Source organism: Typopeltis vanoorti, chromosome 15 (assembly GCF_054136105.1).
Source record: "Typopeltis vanoorti isolate ZY-2024b chromosome 15, IOZ_Tvanoo_1.0, whole genome shotgun sequence".
Lineage (NCBI taxonomy): Eukaryota > Metazoa > Arthropoda > Arachnida > Uropygi > Thelyphonidae > Typopeltis > Typopeltis vanoorti.
Genome location: NC_143563.1, coordinates 13,809,610 through 13,822,001, shown reverse-complemented (window position 1 = coordinate 13,822,001; position 12,392 = coordinate 13,809,610). Strand labels below are relative to the sequence as shown.

At 33.9% G+C, this 12,392-nt stretch overlaps 1 protein-coding gene across 1 annotated transcript in view; it reads left to right on the top strand.

Moving 5' to 3' along the window:
- The window catches only part of LOC150098399 (epidermal growth factor-like protein 8), a 112,559-nt gene extending 100,764 nt beyond the window's left edge, over positions 1-11,795 (top strand). The window contains exons 8-9 of the mRNA XM_090405023.1: positions 9,161-9,377; positions 11,067-11,795. Of these exons, the coding sequence (XP_090261149.1) occupies positions 9,161-9,377; positions 11,067-11,116 (267 nt within the window). The 3' untranslated portion in view covers positions 11,117-11,795. The remainder of the gene's footprint in view (positions 1-9,160; positions 9,378-11,066) is intronic.
- Positions 11,796-12,392: the final 597 nt, after the last annotated feature.

Below are 12,392 nucleotides of genomic sequence, written 5' to 3'. Positions count from 1 at the left end.
CAAAACTTTTTTTTTTTTTAACCTAGATGGCGCCATATTAGGACTTTAGTCTTGTGTTGCACGGTGCAATCACTTATACTAGCCCCCCACTGTTACACCGGATTGTGGTTGTCTTACATTTGTAACAAACTTTGTGCTGTGTGTTCTGAAGATGCTGGATATAATACCAGCGAAATATTAGCTTTAAGTTAATAAATAGTTATTTTTTTAACCATCTGTGTTCTTATCATACCGTGAAACCTATTACAACATGTCTGATGAACACATAAGCCTATCTACGCGTATAAATGTGATATACATCAAGGTTTGGCACCCTTTCGTGTGTTTGGTTTAACTGATTAGTTTTGAAATCATCCAACAGGCTTGGGTTACGCTGCTTGAAATTACGGCCCAAACAATCAAGGTTATGATACCAATGGGGTTCTTTTGGCCGGTTTGCGGGATGAGAAATCCCGAGTTTTCAGCAGGGATACCCTACATCTCCATATTTATTCGACGAGTACTGACAACAAAAGTGGGTTGGAGATTCGCCTTTCTTTTCTTATGAACTTCCAGTATGGATTTGTATAAAAATAAAATTAGATTACGTTTAACCACCGTTTGGTCATCATAGGATGGTAACTAATACTGGACTTATTTGAACACGTGTATTTTGACTTCAGCAGTGCATTTGATACAGTACATCATAGTTTATTGAATACAAGGAAAGTCTAGACGACAGAAACCTAAAGAAAAGCTGTTAAAAATGGTTTTTCAACTTCTGTGATTGCGTCCATTGACTAATTTGATATGCCATCGGTATTGCAATAAATGAGGATTGCATACCATTCAATAATTCTTTACAGAACAACAGATTTTATCATGACTTATAAAAATGCTAGAAATGTGAGGTGCGATTATATTTGAAATAAGATATAACCTGGAAAGCTTTATCAGTAAGCAGCAGCATTGCATAAGAGACATATATCTCGCATATATTGAGGTTTGATTTTTTTTTTGTCCATTGACATAAATCATTGTAATCTGATAACTTCTTATCTGACAGGAATCAGCCACCTAAGATGAGTTGAGACTACGACGAACAACAGCTTCCCAGTTCAGTTTACCTACATTCAAGTTCAAATTTCTATTAGGGGTTCAATCCAGGTATGCTCCTTTTGATATTTTCTATTTCCTCCTTCTCTTCAACCATCCCCCACGGTATCTTTCTATCAAATGCCTTCCGTTTTGAAGAAATCTTCCGTACTGTTGCTTTTCTTTGATTCTGGGTATTAACAGGGGCCTCCTTATCCATTAAGCTAAATGGGCTATAGCCCAGGAGCGCCATCGATCCATATATGTATTAAATAATGTATAATTAATTCGATGTATTATTTAATTATTGCTCAATCCAATATGATTAAGGCGCCAAATTTTTTTACCCAGGGGCGCTCAAACTTGTTAAGACGCCACTGGGTATTAATGGAATATGGTACTGATCCCCTCATTGCTTTGTTTTGCTTTCCTCAATCCAGGATTTCCCAAAGTGGGGTAGTTTTAGGAGGTGAAAATAAATTATTAAAATTCAAAAGACACGAAATTTCAAAACAGTCCAATTGGAAATATTTCTGGTTGCACAAAGTGTAATTAAAAGTCAGCTTCTGCTCTTAGAATGATATGACAGCTTAATAAGGCTTAAGCCGACGAAAAGAAAGTATAAATCTTACCCATAAATTTTTTCTGCTTTTTCTAGAAAAACGAAAGTATAAATAGTTTAACTGAAATATTATTGCTGGGTAAATTAAGTGGAGAGAAAGCAATCCCAAAGGCTTAATACCAACACACACACACACACATACATATTTACTCTTTTGGAATGGGTGAGAAATTTCTTCATTATCGTATTCAGGAAAGAAAAATCTTGGAGTCGGCTTCAAATGGATTCCTCAAAACCGCATATGCACAAACAAGGCTTTAAGTATTCTGGCTAAGCGTTAAATTCTGATTATCAGGTGCTGCCCAACAAGGTACCTCCTGCCAGTGTATGTGCGAGTTTAGATTATCTAAACTTGAATGAAGGCCGCCTTAATTGATACAGAACCACAGTCATGAAACATTTTAAATGGTACACCGGATATTCTTCATCTTAGTGTCTTTTCATAGACAGTTCCATAACTCGTGTTAATTTTTTTGTGTTAATTAAAGTGTTTTTTTTTTCAATAAATTTTGTAACCCCATAACATTTTTATATACTTTAAGTTCATTAGAAAAGATGTGGATTTTAAATGTAGTTACTGTAGATCACCGTAATTTTTTTTTCTTTTTTTTTGGGGGGGGGGGCTGGAGTGAATGTTTTCGATACTTTATATTACATGATTAAGTTTTACTAAACTTCATATGCATTGCATAATCCTTTGCTATTTTGATGCAGGTTTCTATCATATAATCCAAGTATCCCCTGGCTGCAAGCAAAACTATATCCGCTGTTTTATATGATGCAATTTTTGTCTGTTAACAGATAATTCCACTTTTCTGGAATTATTCAGTCTGTACAACAAGTACATAATAGGTTGGATTGTACGATTTTGCTTTAGTTAGAAAGGGGAAAAAAATACGATTTGTGATTGCGAAAATTTAGTTCTTTATTTGCCTTTACTCATCTATGGCTTGCGAGCTTATCTACTTAGCACACTTATTTTAGGAAAATAATAATAATAATAAAAAGTTTATCACCCGGCCTCTCATGTTCATCCTTTACCATTATACAGTACATACCATATGATATAATTTACCCTTAAACTTATCGGTTGGCGACCTTGTTTAGTGGTCTCTTTGGAAGGCAATAAATATTATATACAAACCATTTGTTACAATTAAGGTACTAGCTTTCGCGCAAATGGAATGTGATTTAAACACTTCACTCTAGCACTATCAATAAACAAAGGTGGCCACTTTCATTATTACGTTAGGAAATTGGAATGTTCGTTTTCCTATTTTGCATGCAAGCAGCTAAAAATGTTTCATAGAATAGAAATAGGCAACGAACTTAAAAATACAATCATTTTACAGCGAATCATTTTTCTGGTGCGTCCCATAAATATAATCAATTATATTTTAAATAAACGCTAAATATTTTAATGTTTATTTAACGTTTACAATAATGAAAAATATTGTAATTTACAAATATATTTATTTAATAAAAATTAAATATATTTGATATATTTGAAAATTTAATAAATATTAAGAGTACTAAGTCACATATTTGAAAAAGTTTAAGATCTTTGCCGTATTTTATGAGTTAGTATCGTAGGCGATTATCTGCGTAAATGTCAATTTTTTTAATGAAATTTACATGGCATTTGATTAAATGGAATATTCTATCTCGTCTGAACAAATGAACATTAAAAATAATTTTTCTAAAACCGTATGGCTTAAATAAATGTAATATAAAACCAGAATGTGGTCATTAACATTCACTTAAACTGAAACTGAGTATAGAGAAAGAGATGCGATAAGATCGAAAGAATGCAAAGAGCGCATTAAAAGAGATTGGATTACTTGACGGGTCATCAATTAAGTTTTATATCTTGTTGCATAATAGCATGCAAATAGTCTTAAAAATGAAAACAGAAAATAATAAGTGCCAAAATACAATGATTTAAAACTGCTTTATAAAATTCCAGAAGTTTATAAATTGATCACTTTTAGCTTATTTTCCAAAGGAAAATAGACTTATCCGATAGTGTTACGGCTTTTAAGGAATTGACACTATCCAGCTTGCATTCCTTTTTTCTTACATATTAATTTCATAAAAAGAATCTGCGTGATATACGTGTGAGCTGTGTTCAGTTTTATTATTATTTTCTTTCTAATTCCGTATATACTAAAGGAGCTATATTACACCACTGATGAGAGCAGGTTTGGTTCCAGTTAATCCACGCTCTCTCCCCATTTCATTGGTCCTGGCTATATAAGCTTGCCCAGGGCAGGCTTTTTCAAGTATCCATTCCTTTACGCGAATTCGAAAAATCCGGTCTTTACGATAAACAAGTAGTGGATTTTATCAACTGGATCACTGAGGCAGGCTGAATATAATGTCTTCTTTTAGACATTTCCTGCTAGCAGTTATACAAAATTCAGTATTCAAAAACTGTATATCGCCGAAAAATGGTATAGAGAAATGTATGTCTTACTTAAATAATGCTAGTTTGGCTTGAAATCTAAAATTCGCTATTCAGATATGGGCTGGTCGAGTGGTTAGCGTACCCTCTCTAACCAACTGGCTGCGGGTTCGAATCCCATCGCGGGTATTTTCTTGTGATTGTAATCTAGAGCAGGATTTCCAGACTATGTAACAGTAAAATTGAGAGAGAAAAAATACTTTGATCATCTATTATTATTGTGGGTATTTCTATGGAAGCTGACGACTCATCAGGGAAGGGAGGGTAGACTCATGCTAACCGATATTCACACATCATACCCCTATCTTGAATTCATTCACTCTTAGAGCACTGGCTCTGACAATTTGTAACAATTATTCACATCTGTACTTGTCATGTATTGAAAAATCTCTTTTGTGTCAGTCTTATAGAACCACTTTATTAACTTAAAAGTATCTATCATATCCCCTCTTTACTGCCTGTTAACCAGACTTTGCAACCCACTCACCTTGAGTCTATCCTCACAGGGAAGTCCACAGACTTGTCACCAGTTTGGCCACTCATCTTTGAGTCCTCTCCACACCTGCAGATCCCCCAAGAAATAAAGGTGACCAAATCTGACCACAGCAGTCAAGATGTAGCCAAATCATACCTTATAAAGAGAGATGATAACCTACTTATCTTTTCTTTTCAGTTTGTTCTTGTGTAACATCCAAGTGATCCTGTGAGTTATTTTGCCAATTTTTGCAATATGTCATCTGAACTTCTGTTCACCATGATATTCAGATCCACAGTTTCAAATTCCTGCAGTCCAATATCATCAATGGAATACAAAATGTGTCATCTTTTCATCCCAACTTACATTTTGCAACCATTATCTTTCACCAACGCTGCCAGTCTATTTAAATCATATTACCAAATGTCTAAATTGCCTTTATCAACTACCGCTCTCTCCAACTGAAAATGCAGTGCATTTTTGTTTACATATTTGGTATTAAACCTGACTAGTTTGAGAAATGGTTTGCTGGCTTCAATTTTCTAGGTTAGAAAGATTTTGCATAAAACATAATAGCAGCCATCGTTGGTAGTATATCTTACAAAAACAATTGTATTCTATTAAGTGGTAAATTGGTTCAAAATGTATACATTTCTTTTCTTGGTGCAATGGTATCTTTATTTTGATACTGAATTTTTCTTCTTGCAGGAGAAATAATTTGGAACAGTTGCAATTTGTTTATAATGTAGTAAATGGGTTGCAAACAACTATTTGCTTAAGAGGAGTGGAAACAAAGGTTAATGCTGTACACATGCTTCCTTCTTCCTCCAAAAGGATCAAAGGTTCACAAGTTGCAGTGATGAATTTACTAGTGTAACTTTTGAAGGGGGGGGACCTGGAAAATGCCACATTTTGTGGTGGGGCTGATATACAGAATAATCTCACAGTATGATAAAGCATTCTATACATACCGGCCACTGAATTAGAAACTTTTAACACCACGTTGGATCTCCTTTAGCCTGAATTACAGCACATATGTGGTTGGGTATAGATTCCACATGTTGGATTGCATCTACAACACACCAGGCATTCACCAGACAGTCCTTTAACTGGCTCAGATTTAATGGAAGATACCTTTGCTCCCAGATCTGTTTTTCTAACATGTTCCATGCATTCTCAATGGAATTCAGATCCAGACTTTGCAGTGGGACAGGGAAGATGGTGGAAGTTGCTGTCATGCTCGCTAAACCACCGCTAGACAATTCTTGTGCAATGGATAGTAGCGTTGCTGTCCATGAAACAACTGTCATCTGCTGGATAAAAAAAGTCATCATTACAGGATGGACTTGATCGGTAACAATGTTCAGATATTCCTTGGAGGACACCCAACCTTACAGCAATATCAGGGGACCCATTCCATACTACGAGAACATGCCAACACCATGACTTCTAGAACCTTAAGTTATGTTTACAAGGCAAGCTGGGTTCATTGATTCATGGGACTTGCCAAACTCTCTGCCTCCTGTTGGTACAGAATAAGGTGTACTGCGATTCATCAGACCACAACTTTTCATCTTTACGTGTTCAGTCAGTGTTCCTTACATCACTGTAGAAAAACTTTCCAATTTTTTGCAGAAATCAGTGGTTTCCATATAGGCATTCAAATGCCATTACCGATCCTCTTCAATTCCCTGTGCACAGTTCAGTGATATGGGTCGGGAACAGCCTTCATTAAATGCCTCAGTCAGTTACTGCACAAGGAAGTACTGTTTGTCCATACAAGCCTTCTCAGATGATGGCAATCTCCTTCCTGACACTGTCTTAGGATGAGAGTTACACTTTGTGGGTTATTTTTTCCACTGATTAAAAACCCAAAAAATCTTGCATTTTGAGAAACTAGTCAGCTTTGCTGTTTTCAAAATTGTAGCTCCAGTCAGATGGGCACCAACAATAAGCCCTTTATTAAATTCTGAAAGATCTTTCTTTTTCCCATTGTGATCAGCACTATTGATGAGTACTGAAAGCAGCATTCTTAAATAGTTACTAGAACATGTAGTGACACACGTGACCAAATATTTTGCATATACAACTTGATTGGATTTCCAATTTCTTTTTTCATTATTTGCTGTGTGTCAGGTAGATGGTGTTTTCTCTGTTCAGATTTTTTGTTTTATGAATGCTGGGAACCCTATGGCTCTATGCTTTCACCAATGCATACATTGCATATACATCAATATACACACCTGTATACATCAATCAACACTATGAAAAATCAGCCTATTTTTTAGCAAATCCAAAAAAAATTAATTTGTTATTTTATACTTTCAAAGTCGTATCAATATAATTTGTAATTACTGAATTAAAAGGAAAAACCATCTAGGTGGATCATGTCTCCACTTGGCAAGTTTGAATTCCAATGGCACACAGTTGAAAGTCTTCAAGTGGTAGATGATTTTTATTGTTCAGTAAGGCTGATTGATAATCTTATTTTATAAGTAAAACTATCTGCCTTTGATAAGCAAGATTATCACTTACCTCCTGAAAGGTCTGAAGTGACTTTTTTTCAAAAAAAAAAAAAAAAAGAGAGGAGAGGAAAAAAAAGATTCATGCTGATTCTTAATAAAGTAAGGCAATATGCTGTATACTGCAGCACTCTCAATAGCTGTTGTCCAGGATTAAATTATTTCTCCTTCAAATCTAAAGTCCAGCCAAAACTTGGCTACTCTAAATTAAAAATGCCAAAAAATTCTATTCTTGTTTAATTCTTTATCCAAGTATAAGTAAACAAAGTTTGTGTCTTACTTGGTTACTCTTATCTACTTCCCTGAAGCTAATCTCATTCTCTTTTTAGTTCTAGGTTTATACAAGGTTCATACAACTTGTCTTATTATTGTGAAAATGGAAGATCTGCTAACATCTATCTGGAAGAACATAAGAAATGCATCTACTGTCCCAATCACAGTCAGTTGGGTTTAACAAACTATGCTTTAGCAAACTATGATGATTCTATGAAGATATCCTTCATAGAATCATCATAATAATAATCAAATTCCTGATATGTAACCTAAAGGGTGTACAAGATAATTATGATAGTACTGCATGAAACAGTTGTACTATTACTAACTTCCAAATAACAATTTCCTCCAAATTAATCTGTTATCTGTCCAGCAGCCATTTCCCTGCCAACTGGCAAAGAACACTTGTTTTGCTAATCTTTCCTCTCCCATTCTATTTAAGTGACCATACTGAAGTTTTAAACTTCAATGTTTTTATTACTGTTTCCTATTCTTAGAAGACACCTGAAGAAGGCTGTCAAAAGCCGAAACTAGTTGTGTTTTTATTTCAATAAAGCCTTACTATTATTTTCGGTTTTAGTCATTAAATCTTTTTATTAAAATGTATCATAACATTTTACAATGTTCATAACAATGTTCCTGAAAGCACATATATATATATATATGTATATATATATATATATATATATATATATTTATTTATTTATTCAGCTGACTTCCATGCCAGTGTTTTATTTCCAACCCAGCTCTCAGATTCATAAATTAAAACCTGTTTAAACACAATCTTTTATACATCTAATTTTGTGTTTTGAATCATTTCTTTCTTGTTCCATATACATATTTATTTAGCTGACTTCCTACCATGCCAGCTTTACCAATTCTGTTGTCTATTTCCATACTACTTAATTTGCCATCTTCACTAAAAATTGTGCCTAAATAGCTGAAATGTTTTACTGTTCTTTAGGATCACCATTCAGGATACAGTTGATGTTTTCAATGCTTCTGCCTATTTTCATTGTTATTGCTGATTTTCATACAACAGTTATTCAATTAGTCAAGGAATGTTGCAGACTTGCACTAGATTTATTCAGAAGTATAATCTGATCCGCATAAAATAAAGAACTAAGATTAACATTGCCAATTTTGATATCATATTTAATATCATTTTCCTTCATAATATGATCCATGTAGACAATGAATATTTTTTGTGTGTATCTTCCACAGAAGATACACACAAAGGGACCCCCCCCCTAGGATTTTAGGTTTACAATGTAATCTGTTACACTTGTTTGTGTACACATCAATTTTCTTACATCTCCAAATATGTCTCATTGATAACGTTGAAATATTGGAATCATTAAATCTTTGCTTAACCACATCGCCGTCAATATGGATAAAATACATAATTCCTCTACACTTCATATCCATCACATATTTCAATGTGTAATATCAATGGTATTACAATTTTAATATGCACTTCACATCCATGGTAACTTGGACATATATATACGTCCTGGCCAGTTGGGTAGTTAATTCATTCCAAGTGCTATCTTCATTCCATTAAACCTTAATATGAGCTTCAACCAGTATTGAAGCCTAAATACATGACTGCTTATACTGGATGAAACAACAATGGAGCATGCGACCTTTGAAAATGCTACAATGCAAAAATTAGTTGAATGCATAAGTGATGTAGTACCTAAACAATTAACATAATTTTTGCTTATTAGGAACAAGACATGACAGAACTGGAAAACAGGGTAGAAAAATTAACTGCATCAGTGTCTCAACTTAAGGATCAAATGGCTGATCATCCTGAACCAAGAAAGGAAAAAGGCGACAGAAGTTATGACACTCAAGGATATCACTCGAGTTATGGGACTTCTTTGGATTATATCAACTCTCTCAGTGAGCAAATATCCATGTTAGAAGAGCGGCTAGGTAACTGTGAGTATATCTTCATTACATATTTTTAATTATTGCTAATTCTCTTAATTTTCTAAAATTATCTTCATCAGATCTCCATAGAGTCAAAAGACTCACTGCAGAATGTCCTGTTGTCACACATACACATAGTTCATCATACTGTTTATCTTCCTCTTGTGTCTTATCCCATTTATTTGGTGTTGACCTTTTTTTTTATATGATGTGACTATGTGCACGATCCCAACTGACTTGTCACAGAGCCTGACTTTGGGAAGGGGTAAAGATATTTTTTATGTCTGTAGAAGTGTATTCATGGGGGCCTGTTTTGAGGGACGAAAAACTCTAGTTTCTGAGAGAAAAAAATCCCCCACTTCTGTATGAGATCGGCTAACTCACCTTTAGTCGAAAGAGACCAGATGAAGGTTCCTCATATCATGGACAGGAATCAAATCCAGGTCTTTCTGACCAAACAGCTTTAGCTATACAGACTGAGCAGCTATAGAGGCTCTGTAGTTCATCATACTGTGTTTTAAATGTATTCACCATCTTTGCACTCACCACACTCTCAAACTCTTTATGCAAAAAAAACCTGTTCCTCACTGCTCCTTATGCACAGCTTCCAGGAATTATCTCTTGTTCTCACCCTATTTTCCCCAATTTTATGTAAAATCTCTTCCACGTTAATCTGATAATAATCCCTTAGTAACTTACATACATACATACATATATATATATATATATATATATCCCTCCTCCTCCTCTTATCCACCAGTCTCTGTAACTGCACTTCCTCAATCTATTTCACATTCAACATTAGAGAGACCAGAAATCACCTTAGTCAATTATCTCTGGATCCTTTCCAATATCTCTTTACCCTTCTAAAAACAAAGTAATCAAATCTGTGCACAGATTTGATTCCATCGCCTAAGGCTGATCAAAGTCTTAGGCAATGGAATCACAACATTCTTTCTTCTACATGTCCTGTCCTCTGCATCACTGCCATAATTCAACTAGGCTGTTATCACAATTTTAGCAATGTGTTTCCAAAATTTTAGGCAATGGCCAGCAAATTAGAAGATACAGAATTCTTACAAGGCTAAGTCTTGAACTTTTTAATTTTTTTTTAACAGTGAGCAAGTTTGCTAACCTGGCATTTGTTATAGTGAGGTTGACTGTAATTCATTGAAATGCAGTAGACTAAAGTGTGTGTGTGTGGGGGGGGGGGGGCCTTCCTAAACTTCTTAAAAAGTTTTTAAACATCTAAAAATTGCCGAGTGTTTTTTATCAATTGTAATAGCACTGTACTATAGATTTTAATGTTAAAAATTACAGTGAATTCTAACAGAATAAAAGAATACAATCATTATACTTCATGCATTTTAAAGAATTAATTTTGTTCAATTCTTTTCTCTTTTGTAATTCTAATATTCCACAGACTATATGAATGCAGCTTCCTGGACTATACTTTGGGAACATTGGGAGTGGGAGAAACAAATAAATCTCCACAGATAATCATGATTTATTATTATGTAATACTATAAATATGTGATTAGTATATTAATTTTAATTTAAAATTATCTGATAATTACCTGAAATATTGCTTATTTAAATTTATGTTCTTCCATCAGAATTTCTGTAATAATTTTCATGTAAAATTTTTAATTATCTATTTTAATATCTCTTTAATATCTATTTTTTTCTTTCCCATAGGCCTGTGTGACCATGGTAATGAAGGTCAGAAATACATGCCTTCATCTTGACCATGCCTTTTATGATTTGTTATCTATTGAAACAAAATCAAAGACATTTTCTTGCTTTCAAATGTTGACTAGAAAATCATCGTTTTGATTACAAGTAGTAAACAAATATCATTAATGATCTATTTACAATTTTTTTGACTGAAAAACAAGTTTGTACTCTCTCCTCACCTTTGCATGTCTAGCTGCATGGATTACACCTGTGCTGAAGATATAATTGGAGGAGATAAAGAGAGAGAGACAGAATGAAATACACAGCAGATGATAGGCAGTCAGTTTGAAATGCTTATAACTGAGCTTTGTGAATTTTTTCATTAGCTGTGTTTTAATGGTGTTTCCATATGCCTCTTAAACATCCGAACTGATTACAATGACATCTGACACAAAAGTGAGATTTTTCACATCATTTTGAGATTTAATTTATGACCATACCATGTTCAATAGAAGAAATGGTAAGTAAATAAGTGACTGCAGAGGAAAACCCCTAGCTGGGCAATATGTTTAAACAAAATGGTTTTATATAATTTCATTAACAAGTAGTTTTAAGAACAAGCACATCACTATGGCATTTTTTTATTTTTAATCAACTGTAGATAAACTCATTAAAATGCCAGTTCATCATTTTGGACCTGTTATTATTGTAACGGATAAATTTATTGATAAAATAATGTTTTCACATTGTTGTGATGTTCTGCTTTCAAACATTATTAACTCACCTCTTTATTTATTTAGGTTTCACCAGTTCTGTCTCCCCCCCCCCACTGAATTAATCTCTATACAACTTGAGTCACACCATTAAAGATATTGAAAAACAATAAAAAATTATGATCAAATGACATTTTATATAATTATATTTATCAAATCATTATATAGCACTAACACGAGGTCTGCACATTCTTTGGCAGTTCATATCAGGAATTGATGATGATGAAATGCATTCATTATTACACGAATTGGATACAGAAGCCTCAGTACGCTCAACCAGGCAAAAAAAAAAAAAAACCTTACATAAGAACATTTCATCTGAAGGTGCATTGACTAGTCTTGTATAATTTTCCATTTTTTCTCATGGAAAACTGACTTTTTATTCCACAAAAAAAAAAAACTGCCGGGAACACACAATGGCTCAAACAAAGTATTCAAGATAGAATTAATGATCATCATAGCATTAATTTAGTTTATATGAAGACTTGGCTGACTTGAGAAATATACTAATATTCTTAACAGGAAGATAAGATAAGATAAAATACTGTCTGACCACAGATGCAAGACCCTTGGC